The following is an 18,979-nucleotide window of genomic DNA, read 5'->3' as shown; positions in this document are numbered from 1 at the left end:
AGAAGCAGCTTAGTTGATGAAATCGAAGCAAGGGACGCAAGAAGGAAGTAGAGGCAACCCTAAATTCGCTTTTTTGTCATGTTTTTTGTTTAGTCATCAATTTAAAGCAATTTCGACATACAATAATGGTTTATAGACTTATAGTTATGTGAATTCTTGTTTATGAATTGAAAATGCCATAAAAATCAAAACTTGGAATTAGGGTTTCTTTGATGTGAATTCCACGGCTGTTTGTGTTTCTGTGTTGGTTTAGTGGTTGATTTATGTTGCGTTGTCTATAGTTGTAGTGTTTCTGTGTTAGTAGGAGGTTACACTGATATTAGTGAGGACATAGACCCTACATATGACCCTAAGACTAACAAAGGGAAGGGAGTTGCAGTAGCTGGTGAAAGGAGGGTGTTTGGTGATGTGTACACTGATGAGGATATTAATGAGGAAAGCTATGATGGGGTTAAACCTGGTCCTGCAGCTGAAGAAAAATTGGATGTAGGGTTGGAGCAATTAGGTCTAGAGGTTGAGAAAGAATATGAAGATGCAATTTTTAATGAGACATTACAGACAGATTCTGATGTGAGTGATGAGGAGTAAAACACAGCTAGACAGAGGGTTAAAGCTTGTAGTACACAGTTAATTCAGGTTGCATCTAAAGTTATACATGAAGTAGCTGAGGGGAACCTAAGTGTCTAAGATCCAGTGACTGAAGGTGAAACTTTGAGTGAATATGAGGACTCTGATGAGGAGATAGATACACCACCTAGGAGTGAAGATGAGGGAGGTGATGGTTTGAGGAAGAGAAGATTTGCACTACTTGTAAGCCCAAATATAGATTTCAGTCAATTCAAGTGGAAAGTGGGTTTAAGATTTGCCAAAAGGGAAGATTTCAGGGAGGCAGTTGCCAAATATGCTGTTTTACAGGGTAAGAACTTAACTTTTGTTGTTGGGAACAAGAAGAGACACTAGAGGGTAGGAGTGAAATGCATTAAAGGGTGTCCTTTCTATGTTTATGCATCTTGGCATTCAAGAAAGGCAGCCTTGATTGTGAAGAGGGTGAGTGGAGAGCATACCTGCCAGAGGAACAGGATGAAGAACAGGCAGTTGAAAGCTACCTGGGTTGCCAAACAATTCCTTGAAGTATTCAAAAGCAGACCGCATTGGCCTGCAAAGGAAATAGTGGAGTGCATTAAAAGAGCTTTCAAGGTCATTGTGAATAAGGTGTTTGCTTATAAAGTGAAATATGCTGTCCACAGTCTTCTACATGGTTCAATGCATGACTACTACCAAAAAGTGGGAGTTTATCTTACATCATTGCAGACAAGTAGCCCTGGCAGTACAACTAAGCTAATGATTGTACAGCAGAAGAAAGGTCCACTTGTGTTTCAAAGACTTTTCATGTGCTTTGAGGGGTTGTCCAAGGGATGGAAAGATGGTTTTAGGAAGGTGTTGGTTGTTGATGCAACCTTTCTGAAGACCTTTCTAGGTGGTCAATTGCTTTGTGTTGTTGGAAGGGATGCCAATGACCAAATGTTCCCAGTGGCATGGGTTGTTGCTGAGGGTGAGAATAATCTGAGTTGGGAATGGTTTTTTGTGAATCTACAAAAAGTGTTAGAGTTGGGAGATGGTGAAGGTGTTGCAGTCCTATTTGATGAGCACCAGGTATGAGCACTTTGACTTTTATTCACTCTTAGCACAAATTTATTTTCAAATAATTTTTATAGCTTACTACTTTTGCACTTAATTTGATGTTAGGCTATTGTGAATGTTGTGTCCTCTATTTTGCCCAAAGCAGAACACAGGCATTGTGCCAGGCATATATTTTCCAGCTGGCACAAGACCTATAGAGGACATGAGCTTAATTTGCAATTATGGAAGATTGCTAAGTGTTACAACAAGCCAAATTATGATGATGCATTAAAGGAGCTCACTGTAATCAATCCTGAAGCAGCTGAGGCATTCAAAGCCTATAATCCTAGTTTATTCTGCAGCGCTTTCTTGGGTACTCCAATGAAGACTAATGCAATAACCAGCAATATTGCAGAAACTTTCAATGGCTATATAATAAATGCAAGAACAAAGCACCTGTTGTACATGTTAAAAGAAATCAGAACATGCTTGATGCAGAGGCTACTCAAAAAAAGGCAAGGGATAGAGAAATGGTCATGTGTTTTTTGCCCAAGAATTCAGGCAAAATTGGACAAGGAGAAACACAAGGCTTCATACTATGATGTGCAGCCTTCCACAGACCAATTGTTCAATGTCACCCATGACCTAGACCAGCTTGTTGTTAATTTGCAAGAAAAACCTTGCAGCTGTAGGAAGTGGGAAATGCTTGGCATTCCCTGCTGCCATGTAGTTGCTTGCATCTTCTTTTTTAACAAAGAAGCAGAAGACTATGTGGAAAGGTGTTACACAAGGAAGCATATCTACAGGCTTATGCAGGTATACACTAACTCTTCTCCTCTCTAAGACTAATTTACCAACTTCTACTACTAGTTTACCTGATGATGCTTCTATAAATTGACTGGGACAGGTTCAATTCCACCTCTTGAAGGTGAGAGGTTTTGGCCAAAGGTGCAATGACCCCTAGACCCACCACCAATTAAAATTGGTTCAGGGAAGCCAAGGAAAAATAGAATTAAGGACCCTTTTGAGAACTCTAAAAAACCTGGCTATTTGACCAAGTCTGGTGTTGAGATGACCTGTTCCTTGTGCAAACAGAAGGGACACAACAAAAGAAGATGTCCTAACAAGGATACAATTACACCCCCTACTGAACCACCAACAAAAAGGCCTAGGGGCAAGCCTAGAAATGATGGCCAGCCACCTCATAGCAATGTGCCTGAAAACCCTCAAACTTAGCTCACAATATCTGCATCAGCTCCGCACCATTCATTCACTGCCCAGCCTGCACAGCTTGGGAGAGGTGGCAGAGTTATTAGAGAAGGGTTAAGATCAAGAGGAGGTGCTCAAAGTTCTGCTACATCTGCAACTTCTTCTGGTGGGAGAGGACAAGCTCAAAACTCTACAGGGAGACGAAGAGGCCAAGCTGAGAGCTTTGTAGGGAAAGGAAGAGGTGGTAGGGGAAGACAGAGAATTCCAAGAGGAGTGGGTGTGTACATTGCTGAGGATGGGAGTATAAAACCCAATGTATGTGTTTAAAAATTGCAAATTGGTTTTGTTATCTCTGTTGTTTCAGCTATTCTAACTTAGCCTACTTTTACATGTGATAGGTGTGTGGCCAATCCAATAGGAGAGGAGGACTGACACTCAGGCCAAGCCGGGACCAAAGTTTGAATTTCATAATCCCAAGTCAGCAATCAACCCTCCATCAGCCAACTAAGTAAAAATCTTTTCATGTCAAAGATAGTTTAGTTAACAAACTCCCCCTTTTGTGTAGCAGTTCCAGACTAATTACTATTAACTTAGGTTCAAGTGGATATTGTTTCACTTAAGAATTAGGGCATAATTTCCTTTTGTGTATGAAACTATTTGCCGCAGCCCTATTATTTTGGATTTGTGAACTTATATGTTGGGTTGGTACATAATGTACCTATTTTGGTAATGACTATGTAACTATTTTGGTAATGACTTTGCATGATTATTTGTTTACGCGCAAAAAAAAAATACAAACATGTTGTTCAGAAAAAAACCATACTTCATTTCATTTCATTTCAAAAGGTACACACCATAAATCCTACTTTAAGTACAACACCACCATGGCAAAAAAAAAAAAAAAACCAAGGAAAATAAAATGGCAATAAACAAATTAGTCTCATTCCTTGAACATTTCATGAGCTCAGTCCTCATGTCACATAGTTCTTCTTTCAGTTGCTGTGCCACCTCCATTTTTTCCCGTTGTCCCTTACATTATCTTCAATTTGTCTTCAAGGAATTTGTTCTGCATCTCCAATTCACGAATTGTAGTGTCCCTTTCAAATATCTCTAATCGCAGATCATCCCCATTAGTACAGTCAACCCACTTCATAAAATTGTAATTGGTATCCTGTACTAAAAAAGACCCCTTTTAATCAAAACCCTAATTACAATTGGGATTTAAATTTTCCAAAAAAATATACAATTTGGACTAAATAGGACTAATTAAACCTTAAGTAACTACATTTTAACCATTACCGGCCATTTTGGGCATCCATAAAATTTGGATCCAATGTTATGCCCCTTCTTCACAGTTCGCACAACGGCATCCAAACCACAACTGCATTTCGTCGTGGTGTACAAACCTCCTCACGAGTTTGAAGAAGACCCAAAGCAACCAACTGCTACACTTCTACCTCCAGCCATTGCTAATGGTGAACTATGAGAGAAGAAAAAAAGAGATGATGCTGAAAAAGAAAGAAAACAGAGAGGATGGGGGAGTTGTAACGGGAAAATAAGAGAGAGAGAGAGTGGGGAAGCAAGTAATAAATGAGTTATTATTTTTTAAAAAAATAAAAATAAGCAAATTAAAGTAACAACTCTTGCCACGTAGGACATCAACCTACTACAACAGGTTTAGTAATCTGTTAGGTATGAAGAATGATAGCCCACATCAAAGTTGGGATTATTGAGGAATAATCTAAAGTTGGGATTAATAAAAATAAATTAGTCAAAGTTTAGATTAAAAAATAGTATTAATCCTTGATTTTATTATCATTTATTTGTCTTCTTTAAAAGCCTACAAAAAATATAAAGAATGTACAATATTATAGTTTTCTTCTAAATATGGATCCCATTCAAAATTTTGATTTGCAATCTATTATGAATTTGATTCAAAGCACTCAAAATCAAAATCTAGCCTCACAACCAATGCAAAATTCTCAAAATCCGCAAGTGCAAAATTTAGCCAACTTTCTCCAAGCTCCATCTCAACCCTAATCTACTGCAAATATGATACCAAATGGCATGGGGTTTAATAATTCATCCCAACTCCCTAAATTTTCTACCCAACAAGGGTTGGAAAATATTGAGGTACAAACTCCTCCTATTACTACTCAAGGTCGAAAAAGAAAATCGACTCCCTGGATGATTAAATATGATTGTCTCCTTGCTACTGCATGGTTACATAATAGTAAAAATAAAATCACCGATAATTCACAAAAATCAGATGATTATTGGATACAAGTGACAGATTTCTTCAATGAGAATAAGGAGAAGGATTAAGCTCCAAGAGAACCAAATCAGTGCAAGCAACACTTGTGGATTATCAATGGAGCAGTGAGTAAATTTGTTGGGTGCTATAGTCATTATGAAAATAAAAGCGGGTATGATGAGTCATTGAAAATTTCTGATTCTCATTCTTTGTATGAAACAAAGTACAATACTACAGTCTCATACCAACATGTTTGGAGTATTGTATGCAACTCAGATAAATGGAAGCACGAAAACAGTAAACGAAAAGTTATGAATGGTGGTTCTTCCAAGCAAGGAGAACACAAATCATCTAGTGAGGATATTGATGATTTAGAAAAAATCGAAGAGGGTCGACCCATTCGCCAAAAAGCAGCTAAGGAGGTAGCAAAGAAAAAAGGGAAAAATATACAAATTGATTATAGTTCTATGATGTCCGAGATTAGTAACATTGAACAACTACGTAGTAGCAACTTACAACAAATAGTTGAAATGAAAGAGAAAGAGATTGCGCTCAACCAACAAGAGATTGAACATCAAATAATTTATGCCGATGTTAGCAAGATGAACCCCTTACAAAGGAAGATGCACGAGAAGAATTTGCAAGCAATAGCTGAGAAATATGGTTTGAATGTAGATGATTAGTTTTTTTTTTTTTTTTTTTTATTTCAATTCAATTAAGTAAAATTTTATTCCGTTTGTTTTTACGTATTTGTTTGATTTCCTTAGCTTTTTTTTGCTAATGAAATTTAATGTAAGTTGATTTCATTGAATAAAACAATTATTAGTCCGTATTTATTTATTTTTATTTTTTTGTGAGGATAGTGGCAAACGGTGATAAAGATAGAGTAGCTCAAGTTAATCTTTGAGATTTTCATTTGACAAATATTTTAGGTACTAAATCTCCTATAAATAAGCTAGCTTAATTATCTTCATATATCACCAACATAGTACATTGAAATTTGCATGAGATACATCACTAATACGGAGTAGTACCTATAATTGTGACATTAGTTATTGTATAAATGTATATATCTAATTTATTTAGTTCTTGATTCAAATAACACTATATTAGAATATGTTGTTGTTAGAATATACTTATCATATATTATATAATTATTGTATATATCTAATTTACTTAGTTTATATTTACTTCCCTTACTTTTAACAAACGGTTCAGCTAATCTACTTAGTCAATGATAGTTGTCAAACATTTATCTTTTAGTATATTTTAGTTAGCTAATTTAATTCTTTCAAAAAAGTTAGTTGTAAGATTGAGTGTTTATGGTTTTTCTCTCTCTAAAAACGAGAGTTTATCTCACTAAAGGTGAGTCTCTTTAGGCAAACTAGGGTTGCCTGTTTCTGCAAGAAATCTTGCATGCTTCAAATCTGCTGATTATCCACTTTATCCTTCTAGGTGGAAAGAATATCTTTAACTTATTGGAGTTGATAATCTTCGATTCGGCCTTTTAGTTTCCCAAATGGATCAATGTCTTGGGAGTGCTTTAGCTACCTCGTTCTACTAGAAAGGCTTTAACCTTTCCCCAACTCTTCGTTTTCCAACAAGAAAGTAGCAGTTCGTCCCATTTCCCCAGCCAATCAGCTCATCTCAGTTAATGCAAACCGTTTAATGGTGCAAGCATTACAAAGCTGTAGGCGGCTATCCAATTAGGGGCCTGTTTTTCCTCTCCTCTTGCTCCCCATGTGTGTGATGTTTCACATTCCAAGGACTCAAGTTAGGTTATAAATTCTCTGGGCTTATTCAGTTTCTCCATCAATTCTCATCAATTCAATCCTTTCTGCTTCTCTTTTCTTCTCTTCTACACTCTCTAAGGCTGCTAGTCTGGCAGTCTGCTTCATACTTCCTTTATCATAAATCAGTAAATTCATTTTCACGTCTGCCTCAATATGAGAAATCAAAGGGATTCTCCAAACCCTCATGATGAGCAGCAGGCTAGGAATATGCGTGGGGGACCCCTTATCCCCCCACCAGGAAACTTTGATCTGGCAAATGGCTCTATAAATTTTAACTCGTGTGTGATTGGTTTATTCATTGGACCGCATCCCCCTTCTGAACACTATGTTCAACACATTGTAACATTGCGTTGGATAAGGAAGGGGGTGATAAAGGTTCACAGATCAAGCCCATATATTCTGTTTGAGTGCTTTGATGGGCAGGATCTAGAGGGCCTCATCCTTGCAAGCACTACAATCATAGACGGACGGATCATAAATCTGAGGAGGTATCAAGTCGACTTTGTACCTCAATACATGAACTTCACCCTAGCTAGGGTATGGGTAAGAATTTTTGGTTTGCCGCTTGCATACTTAACAGCGAGTTGGGCTAGACAGATCCTACGACACGTAGGATACATTGAAGAGGTGGAGAATGAAGGGGAAGAGCTTCCCATACATGCAGAGCTTAGGGCCCGAGTCCTAATTGATCTATCTATACCTCTTATTCCAGGGTGCTTCATATCCTTGGAAGGAAACAAAGTAATCTGGGTTTATCTTCGATATGAAGGTATCTACAAATTTTGTAAGTTGTGTGGCTATGCAGGACATGCTACTTCAAGGTGTTCTCTCCATGCGTCGGTGGCAAGAAGGAGAGTAAGGCGTAGCTAAGTGAGGTGGAAGAGGATGGTCTACGGGTGCTATATGGACCAACCGAGTATCCTTTCTATTCCAACCTTATTCGGGGTCTCCCGGATTGGTACAGGTATCGTAATACGGGCTTGGATCTTCGGCCTTACGAAAATTCAGAAGGCTTTCCGATGTATGAGAGAGGTCCGAGAGAAGATATAGGGTTCGAAGAAGGGAATTCGTATGAAGACTCGTTATCAAGTCAAGAAAGTGATGAGAGTGATCAGTTTCACTCGGGTAAGGAAGCTTGGTCGAATAAGGGTTCGGAATTGGTGGAACGGGAGGTGGAACAGCTGAGACCAGATCTTTCTCTTTCGCCAGGAAGGCGTTTGGGCCTGAATGGCGACCCTTATGCAGAAATTATGCAACATGTTGCAGCTTTCAACAATGAAGGGGGAAACAATGAGTGTGTTAGGTGAGAGGAAGGCGAGAGGCCACAATGTGAGGCTGCCCAAGCTCCTGTGTAAAACCAGCTTGGGGAAGTGAGTAGGCAAGGGGAGGCTAGGAATTTGGAAATGCAAGGAGCACACACTCCTCAACCTCTGGCCAGACAACTCTTCAAGGACTCGATCTTTGAAGTAGGAGAGCCTTCCTCGACAAGGCATGAGCACCGTGAAAGGGGAGGGCCTGGAACTCTATTTCATACGCTTGGGATATCAGAGTGGGCTTCTACTCCAGCAGTGTTTGATAGACAGGAAGAGACACTACAAGGAATTGAAGAGACTCGGGGCTCGGATCTGGTAGCTCCAGTTACTAATCAGGCACATGGATGGCTGGAAAGTCCTTCAATAATGACTACTAGAATATTGGAGGAGTTCGAACAGCAAGTAGATGATGAATATGCGCAAATTATCGAGGCAAGCACAATATTGTCCTTGGGTATTCGAAGGGTCAGGAGATCGGAAATACAGGCGATACACCGTACTATAAGGGCTCCTCCGACACCCTTTCTTCGGCTATCTTCAAGTAACTTAGGAGGATTGCCGAATATGCCTCTAACAGAATTGTATCCGCCTACTACTCTGGTATCGCATTTAAGTTCTTTTAATTTTACGGAATTATTTAACTATGATGACAGTGCCAATACCAGGAAAAGAATAAGGGAGGCAGTAGGGCACTACCCTCACTCTTACGAAGGGGACTCGGTCCGATTTAGCGAAACAGACTATGAGTGGGTTGAAAGGAAGAGGCTCAAAAGGCTACATAGATGGTCCGAAAAAGGGAGGTTTTACAATCTGGTTAAAGGATGAGAATGGAAGATGTAGGTTTGCTTCAAAGGCCATCTCCGATCCTGACATGGCAAAAGAATTCGGGGTGGATTTAGATGGTGATCTTCGAATGCGGGGCAAGAACAAGAGATCCCAAGGTGTTCAATCCTCTTTGTTTGGGTCTCCAAAAAGACAGAAAAGTGAAGAAGTGACTTCGGTTTACAGGGAGGTGAAATATGACATGGACATCGACCTACAGGTGTCCATCTTCGACTCGATCAGAATTACTACGGAGGGTGAGGTGGCTGCTCCTATTCAGACCCCGACGGGTTTATGAATATCGTGGCCTGGAATTCCAGGGGTTTAAATGATCCACACACCCTTGCAGTACCTTACTTAGTGTGGCTCTATCGTACTAAGTTACCTATGTTTTTATTTGTTTCAGAAACTAAGATGGATTATGTTTCAGCGGCTTCTCGGTTAAGTTGTCTAGGTCCTACTACCACTTTTGGATGGGATTCGGATGGTAGTAGAGGGGGTCTTTTAGTTTTATGTTGGTCAAATGTTGTAGTTGATTGTCTGTACTCCTAAAAAAATATGATCCTATGTAAGACTCATGAATCTAATGGTAGTATAAAGTACATTTTGTTCTTTTATGGTGAGCCTCAAGTAGAAAATAGAAAGATAGTATGGGAGCAATTACAATGGTTTTTAGAAGAATTTAAGAATGTTCTGGTAATTGGAGATTTTAATCAAGTGGAGAGTGGGAGTGATAAACTAGGAGGGTCAAGTCGAATAAGAGGAATTGAGGCCTTCCTAGATTGGAGATTCAGTAGCAATGTGTTAGAAGTCCCCTTCTCGGGTCCAAGGTTCACGTGGAGCAACATAAGAGAGGAGGAAGATCTGATTCTAGAAAGGCTGGATCGGGCGTATATCACAGAGGAATGGTTCGAACACTCCCCGGATGGGAGGATTATACATGAGCCAATTGTGTGCTCTGACCATGCAGCAATCTCTTATATGGATAGGCCTAGGTCCACAACTTCTAATAGGCCATATCAGATAGAACATTGGTGTTTTGTTTTCCAGGAAGTCAATGATATAGTGGGAACTACATGGGAGGAGGAAGGCTTGGGGTCCTCCATGTTCCAACTGGCAAGGAAACTTGAGAGGGTCAGGACCAGGCTGCAAGCTTGGTGTTTGGAGAACAAGAAGGTTTGGGGGATAAATTGGAGAAAACTGTCTAAAGACCTGCGGAGCTCGGGAATGGATATCAGTACGATTCAGGAAGGGGAAGGGTATATCCATCACATCAATAGTCTTATTCCAAACAACCAGTTGGATTTCAGTTACTGGGATCAACAGATGAAGGAAAAGTGGATTAGGTGTGGGGGACTGCCCTACGCCTACAATGTACAGGAAAGTGAAACAAAGGCAGTTACAAAATGAAATTTTAACTCTTCGGAATGATAAAACATGGGTGGAGGGGCATCGAGGGGTCGAAGAGGTAATCTTAAACTCAATCAAGGGGATCTACAACCCGGTAATATCAGAGAGCCATGGGGAAGATATAGATCTATTACTCCGGCAACTGGATATCCCTAAACTCTCGACTGAAGATAGGTCTTGGTTGGATAGGGATTTTTCGAATGAGGAAATCAGACAAGCGATGTTCAAGATGAATGGTTCTAAGTCCCTAAGGCCGGATGGTTTTACAGTTGAGTTTTTCAAGAAATATTGGGAGAAAGTAGGGAATTTGGTTACTGAAAGTGTCAGGCAATTTCTAAGGACTTGAAACATGCTAAAGGAATGGAACCAGTCCCTCCTAGTCTTAATACCGAAGGTGAAGGTGCCGGAACTGGCTAGCCATTTCAGACCCATTAGTCTCTGCAACACGGTGTACAAATGCATATCAAAGTGCCTGGTGAATAGACTAAAGTATGTCCTTCCAAGCCTAATCATGGAAAATCAGCGTGCTTTCATCCCGGGAAGGTATATGGAGGACAACATCCTCCTGAGCCATGAACTGATGCCTCTTATAAATTCAAGGAAGGGGTCTAATTTTACAGCAACCAAAATTGATATGTCCAAGGCATATGATAGGGTGGACTGGCTCTTTCTTCTGAAAGTCTTAAAGGTTCAAGGGTTCTCCAATCACTGTATAAGGATGGTCTCTCAGTGCATCTCAACGGTTATTTTTAAAGCAATTATAAACAGATAATCATCTGATCATTTTGCCCCAAAGTGTGGATTGAGACAAGGGGATCCTCTTTCCCCTTATCTATTTATCATCTGTATGGACATTCTGTCAAATATTTTAATCTTGGCAGAGGACATCAAACAAATACAAGGGTTAAGGGTTTCAAGGAGGTTACCATCGATCTCTCATCTGTTCTTTGCAGACGATGCTATGTTGTTCTTCAAGGAAAACAAGGATTCTTGTGAGTGTATCTCGGATATTCTACATAGGTTTGGCAAAGCCTCGGGCCAACAACTGAACCTCCAAAAATCTGTTGTCAAATTCTCTCTGGAGGTTGATAGTAATATGAAGTTGACAGTAAAACAAATTCTAGCAATGCCGGACACCAACAACATGGGATCTCATCTGGGGGCTCCGATTGACATTTAGGGGAAGAAGAGCACGTATTTCAACTTTTTAGTGGATAAAGTTTCGGAAAAAGTTATGACATGGGCCTCCCTTAAACTTTCTCAACCGGCAAAGTTGATTCTCGTCAACATAGTGCTGGTAAGTATGTCTGCTCATGTCATGAAATGTCTTAAACTCCCTCAAAGTATTGCGAACAAGATTGATGGCCTGATTACCCGTTTCTGGTGGGCAAGTAAGGGGGGGGGGGAAGGGTTACATTGGGTAAGTAGAGGTATAACCTAACTTCCTAAGAGCATGGGAGGCCTGGGGATTCGAGGTTGCTCATACCTCAATGATGCACTACTTTTTAAACAAGCAACAAGAATGCACCTCAACCCTCAACTACTAGTATCTAGAGTTTATAAGGGCCTACAACCATGTGGAATATGTTGTATGAATAGGCTAAAGGTGAGAAAAGGAACTCCATCTATGGCAAGGTCAAGCCTGAGACATGCATCACAATCTTTGAAGAATGGTTTTGCCTGGAAAGTGGGAAATGGAAATAATATAAAGGCCATCAGTATGCCTTGGGTGAATGGTTCCATTCCAACAGTTAAATCAGGACAAACTCTGGGAGCTGCTGTGAATTGGAAAGTGAAGGACTTCATTAACAGAGAGGAAAGAACTTGGAATGCTAGAAAGGTAAGGGAATGCTTTGACTTGGAGAGTGCAAAGTCGATCCTGTCAATGGAACTTCCTCAGTCAACCGAGGAGGACGATTTTATCTACTGGAAATATCATCCATCGGGTAGATATACCGTCAAAACTGGATACTATTACTTATCAAAGGATGAGGGTCTAGATAGTTCAAAGTTTGGAGCAAGGCATCAAGAGTTTGTAAAGGTGATTTGGAGGCTGGGCATCCAGCCTAAATGGAAGGTTTTCCTCTGGAAACTGTTTCATGACGGTATTGCAGCCAAGGTTAACTTGACAAAGAGGGGAATACGAGTAAATAAAGTCTGTGATCATTGTAAGGTACGCTGAGAAGATAGTCAACATATTTTCAGGTTCTGTATTCTGGCAAAGGAAGTTTGGGAAAGCAGCTCCCTAACTATTTGCCCTGATTCTCCTGGATTCAACTCATTGAAAAGTTTGGTCCATCACTTTATCCTGCTGTTTAATAGCGAGGATGGTTGTTCGTGGAAACTTTATGGGGTTTATGGAAGACTAGGAACGCTATATGCTTCAATAACTCTAATGGGACCATAAGTCTAGTGAATGAATCTATTCATCGAGCTATGGACGACCATGAAACCTTTACACACCAAACAACGGTTGCAATTGGGGGGGTTTCCAGTGAAACAAATCACCCGACTCTCCCCCCGAGTTTTAATTATGTGCAACTGGGACAGGAAGACAAAGGTTTTGATGACTTCATACTGGAAATAGATGGTTCATGGGATAAGAAGACAACAAGAGAAGGGATAGGGTGGGTAGTTAAGCCTAATCGTCATGATTTTGCTCTTGACAAAAGAGGAAAACATGGGGCAGCAGCGTCAGTTATTCAATGGGAGGCCTGGGCTTTTCTTGAAGCTATGAAGTGGGCTAGAGAGAAAGGGAGACAAGGAATCCTACTTCTATCTGACTCTATTGGGCTTGTGAACAACTTACAGGTACAACCGAGCAAGGAAATTTCAATTGCATGGCTACTAAAGGAAATCAGGAAAGTGGGGGGGGGGATGTTCCAACGATGCACGATTTTAAAAGTCCAGAGAGACCAAGTACAAAAGGCTAATGGTATTGCTAGATTTTGTCTGATGAATTGTTCTAATCTGCTATAGTTTGATTTTGTTTGTTCCTTTGCTATTGTCAAAAAAAAAGTTAGCTAATTTAATTTGTAGCCTAACTTCAAGCTTCCAATTTGTACATATTTCAATACATTTGTACATATTTCAAAAAAAAAAATATTGAAATATATATGTTAAAAGGAAAAAAAATATTAATAAATATTTTAAAGAAATCTAAAATAAGTCTAAGGAATGAAGAGATAAATCTAATTGAGTCTTAAGGAGTCTTAACATAATTAAAAATTAAAAAAATATAATTAAATTTAATATAAAATCTGATGTGACAATGGATTAAAATCTTAAGACTAGACAGGGCTAATCTTGCTCTAACACATTCAACTTTTTTATTTTTATATTTTAAAAATAGGAGAGAGAAAGTAAATGGGGAGGTTAATGAATGTAGGTATGGAACTATAAAAAGCGAAGGGTATGAGATAAAGTTAGTGAAAAGTGACGTGGACTAATAAGGTGAGGAGAGAGAAATTATAGGAGCCCCGTGAAATAACATTATCTATAAATAAAAGAACATAACTTATAAATAAAAGAACATTACCTATAAATAAAAGAATATTACATATAAATAAAAGAACATAGCCTATAAATAAAAAAAAACGTAGTTATAATAATTTATTATGCATTACAAACGAAAATAGAGTAGTCATGTTTTCTGAAAAGGGAAAATTGCCAAGAATAATCTGAACTTTGTCTCATTTGCCCAAAATAATCCCAACTTTCGATTATTTTTTAATAATCCAAACTTTAATATGAGTTTTCTTTAAATTGTCTCAACCGATCATGTAAGTTGTTAAACAAGTTACCTAACACGTGTTGGCACATGATAGATCATTTTTTATTTAAATATTAAATGAAAAAAAACCTTTAAAAAATAAAATAAAATAAAAGCCCAAACCCAGCGACAACCCTTGCCACCGCCTGAGGCTGCTACCGCCGGCACTCTTGATATCCGTTTTTGGCCACCTCCCTACCCACGCCCCGTTTTCGGCCCCGTTCCTTTCCCCTCGATCCGTTTTCGACCCCCCTCCCCTTCACCCGTCCCATTTCAGATCTGGGTAGATTGGTTGTTTCGAGTTTTGGTGTGGTGGTTTTGGAGTCGGGATGATGGTTTCGGGGTCTAGGTGGGTTAGAGCTGTGTTTTCGGGTCTAGTAAGGTGTGGTGGTGGTTCAAGGGTTTGGATTGGGTGGGGGTGGATATGGTGGTCGTTGAGGTTGTGTGGTTAAGGTGGTGGTAGTTTTTTTTTTTTATTTTTTTTTATTTTTAATTTTACCTTTTTTTTAATTTTAGATTATTTTTTCTTTTTTTATTTAGTTTTTAAATTTTTGACCAATCACGTGGTGATACGGTGCAAATAATCTCGAGTCACAAATGTTAACCTATTTAACCGTTTCAAGTGACTTGGGACCGTTTAAAATCAATGAGGTATAAAGTTGGGATTATTAAAAAATAATCAAAAGTTGGGATTATTGATAACTTGCTATTTGATATGATTTTAGGGTGTTTTTTAACCTAGTTTGCTTGATAAATTTGTGTTTTTGGTTCACTTTAACTCTATTATGCAATTTTTGTGTATCCTATGCTTCATGGGTTGTTAGTGTTTTTGTTGAGATTCTAGGTCTAAAGACGACCAAATAAAGCCCATAGATACTAAACCGAGGTTAGAAGTAAGAAGATGGTAGAAAGAAGCCAAGGAAAGGAGCAATATCGAAGAAAAGATGAAGAAAAGGACTTAGAAGAGCCTACACGGTCATGCCAAGCCTTGCACGCCCGTGCAGGAGTGCACCAACAACATAAGAGTTTATGCCTTGCCCTGCACGTCCGTGCAAATTTAGGCACGTCCGTGCAAGATGCCGAGCATGTCCGTGCAGACATTTTCACGTCCGTGCAGGAGTGCTCCAGCAAGTAAGAACCTTTGTCAAGGCCTGCACGGCCGTGCTTAAGTTGGCACGTACGTGCAGAAGAGGTTGAACGTTCGTGTCACAATTGGCACGCTCGTGCTCCATGCATGATTTCCAGCCTAAACAGTGGCTACTGCCATGCCTTGCACAGCCATGCATAGGACAGCACATCCGTGCAGCTTAGGCTGCACGTCCGTGCCAGGCCTAGCACGTCCGTGCTGACCTGCAGTCGAGCCCGATTCTTGTTTTCTCTGTCCTTTTTACTTGGGGGTCTTATAGATACCCCCTTTGAGATCACTTGTACATATCATCAAGGTTTTAGAGCTTTCTCTTAGTTTTGCAATCCTAGAACATTTAATTCTCAAATCATTAGTTAGATTCTAATTATTAGCTTGGAAATATTCAACTTCAATCATTGTAGAAGACAAGTTCCACCATTGTTGCTCACTTTGAAGCTTCATAGTAACTATTTCTTACTCTTCTCTTCCATTTCTCTCTACTTTGTTGCTAATTACTTACTTAATGCTTGCATGCTTAGATTGTTAATTAGCTTAATCCTTAGTTTGAACTTGTTCATGAATTGCTTGAAATCTTTAATTGTTTTAATCTCCATGGATTGCGAGTAGTCTAATTTCTAGGGTTTGGGTAAAACCCTCAATGTAGTCACTAATTTCTTGTTGCATGTAATAATTGGTTAATTATTGGGTGTTAATTAGTTGAGCTTAAGTGGTTTAATTTCTTAGTTCTTGTATATGGCCATTGCTATAAGAAAAAATTGTCCAAAATAATCCCACCTTTGGGGCGTCCGCTAAAAATAATCTCACCTTTGGGTTATTTTTAAATAATACGACCTTTATACCCAATCCGCTCAAAATGGTCTCAACCGGTCATGTAACTTGTTATAACAAGTTACCAAACACGTGGCGGCTTGTAATTGGTAAGAAAATAAATAAATAAAAATTTCTAAAAGGTTAAATTTTTTTAAAGAAAAAATAAAAATGAAAAAATGAAAATTAAGAAACCACCCACCAGTTGTCGTCCCTGCTGTTTCGGGGTTTTTTGGATATCCTGCAAGAGAGTTAAAACACCAAGACTGACCTCCGGCTACCTGTACCTGCAAAACAACGGGGACTCCCGGGGGTGGGAGTTCCGCCTCTAACGATCAAGTTAGAACGTGTCTAAGGAGTAAAGTGCGGAAAGTAAATGGGACAAGGCTCCTCTTAGGAGAGGACTGATCATCCGGCTGTCTGAGACAGCCTCAATATCTGAGCTTTTTTGCTCTCTGATTTGTCAGGATTGAACGTATATTCAATTGGATCCCCCCTCAAATGATGTAAATGATAAGTATTTATAGAGTCTTTGGGACAGGTGCCTCTTAGGTTATTTAACCTAATTTGATGGGCTTCCACCGTTTTACGGTTTCTAGGGTTATGAGCTTAAAGCTCGTTTTCCCCATTGAATGACACGTGTCATGCTTTAATGGGCTCATTGAGCGCTAAGCTTAGGGACACGTGTTGCATTAGCATAGGTTCATTTGTCAGGGGTATTTTTATCCCAAACATTAGCCCCTCGGAAAGAGTAATCTCTCTTTTAAGAGGGATTGTTCCTTTAGAATATGAGACCCTTTAAGCCGCTTTGGTCGGCATTTGTCTAGTTCAATGAAAGAGGGACTTGATTAACTTGGAAAATTTTGATACCTTGAACGGTATGATATTTTCAAAGCTAATCAATCATAATAATGATTGCTGCTGAACTAGACAGATGTCGGCTCTTATTGCTTTTAGCCCCACTATGTTGATAGCCCCAGATCAGGCGGACTATCGACCATCGAGTAGGGGGTAAGCGCTAAATATTATCCGGCCATTGGCCTCTTTAGGTTGTTCTTAATGGGAACAACACTTAGTTGTTAAGTTTTTGGACTTAGCTTATGTCTGCTCATGTTTGGAGCGGACGGTTTTAAATATAATCCGGCTATTGGCCTCATAGAGTTGTTCTAAAAGGAACAAAACTTAGCCACTAAGTTTTTGACATAGCCTATATCCTCAAATTTAGCCGACGGTATTGCTTTTGAGCAACAGCAGGCGGCATCTGACCACGATAGTAACTGGGTACCGCTGGTATTTAACAGCCGTCAGTTTTGTTATCTTAGTCTCATTTGATCAATTTCTAATGGATGTGAGCTTGCCTTTTTGACAGTCGGTAGGGCCATTTGTTTTAAGTTTATAGAGCAATATGCCACCTAAATTGGAGATGCTCTCTGCGACGAATTCACCTAAATGGGCGTCGCCGGACGCCTCCTTATGTTAGAGCAGACGGATTGTTTAATTTATTAAGATCATCTGGCCATTGGCCTCAATTTGATCATTCCGGCCATTGGCCTCAATTTGATCATCCGGCCATTGGCCTCAATTTGTTGTTTTAAAAGGAACAACACATAGCCGCTAAGTTTTTAAACTTAGCTTATATCTACTCATGCTGGAGCAGATGGTTGATTTAGATTTTGCCGCCTGCACATTGCACAGGCAGTGCTTCTACTTAAGCCATTTCAACATACTTTTTTAGACCTTTTTCGGTCGGTATGCTGCCCATGAGGGAGACTTAAACAAGTATACTATTGAAATTCAATCAATAACAATAAGGAAGCACATAGTGCTTATGGTACCTTTCAATATGGAGAATCTCCGTCAATGTGCTGGATGACATTGAGATGCCTCCTGCTTGATTCATGATACCGATTTCTTCAAATGGAGACAGGCGGCCAAGAGACGCCGAGTAACTGATGAGCTCGAGAAATGAATTTTCTCTCGGATTATACAGACGGCTCTCTATTGGGATGCCTCCTGCTAATAGTTACTGCTTGAATGGGATTGAAGTGCCGCCTCTTTGGCTCAAGTGACTGAGTTTCCTGCTGTTTGAGATACTTCCCACTCAAATTAAATGGTCACGTGCAAGTGACTTTTTAAGTGCCATACATAGGCTCATGGTATGTATATAATTTATATATACCCATAATAATAATATTTTTCTTTTTTTTAATCATAATAATGATGAACACTCGTAGTGGCCACCCACATACATGATGTAATACACAGGTGCTGGAACGTATTCACAGCTGGTTTGAATGGCGTATTTTATGCACGCTAATTTTTACTCAATCAAGAGGGATGCCGCTTGTGTTTTAAACTCACAAGAGACTGATTGATAACGTTGCACCACAACTGGCTTAGCAAGAATGTACCCACAGCCGGCTGCTTGATTTTAGCTGACCGGATGATTGGTTATTAAATGGCTAGATGCTTCACAACTTAAAGACCCACAGCCGGCGTCAAGGTTGTAACACAGGCGCTCCCCAACCGGACTATTCATGGCCGCTGTCACATTCATACAACCACCTCTTGAGGCTACCCTTCTAGACGCCAGTTGTTCCTCTTGATAACCACAACGTAAGAAGCGTCTAACTGAAGGACAATCATGCCGGCTGCTCATTGCTTAACCCACATACACAGCCGCTATTATTCTTGCCGGAAGCATGGTTAGAATTGACGTGTCGCTGCAAAGTATGCAACCACAGCCGTCTTCAACGGTGCAAGAATATGCGCCTAGCTGAAGATAACCGGCTGCCGCCTGGTCAGAGACTGGGCATAGCCAGATGTTCCCTG

The 18,979-nt window shown here is 39.7% G+C and overlaps 1 protein-coding gene across 1 annotated transcript; it reads left to right on the top strand.

Annotated features, from left to right (window-relative positions):
• Positions 1-12,048: 12,048 nt before the first annotated feature.
• LOC110695825 lies at positions 12,049-16,620 on the top strand. The gene is made up of 3 exons (XM_021873051.1): positions 12,049-12,594; positions 12,744-13,232; positions 16,615-16,620. The coding sequence occupies exons 1-3, from the start codon at positions 12,049-12,051 to the stop codon at positions 16,618-16,620; spliced, it is 1,041 nt and encodes a 346-aa protein (XP_021728743.1).
• The last annotated feature ends 2,359 nt before the right edge of the window (positions 16,621-18,979 follow it).

Source organism: Chenopodium quinoa, unplaced genomic scaffold, assembly GCF_001683475.1.
Source record: "Chenopodium quinoa cultivar QQ74 unplaced genomic scaffold, ASM168347v1, whole genome shotgun sequence".
Lineage (NCBI taxonomy): Eukaryota > Viridiplantae > Streptophyta > Magnoliopsida > Caryophyllales > Amaranthaceae > Chenopodium > Chenopodium quinoa.
The sequence above is the reverse complement of the archived record's forward strand: the minus strand, read 5'-3'. Positions and strand labels throughout refer to the sequence as shown.

Excerpts from the sequence above, each read along its gene's own strand:
- LOC110695825 (XM_021873051.1), top strand. The coding sequence starts at position 12,049 with ATGGCAAGGTCAAGCCTGAGACATGCATCACAATCTTTGAAGAATGGT. Across the intron at positions 12,595-12,743 it reads AAGTCTGTGATCATTGTAAG|CGAGGATGGTTGTTCGTGGA; the intron begins GTACGCTGAGAA and ends GCTGTTTAATAG.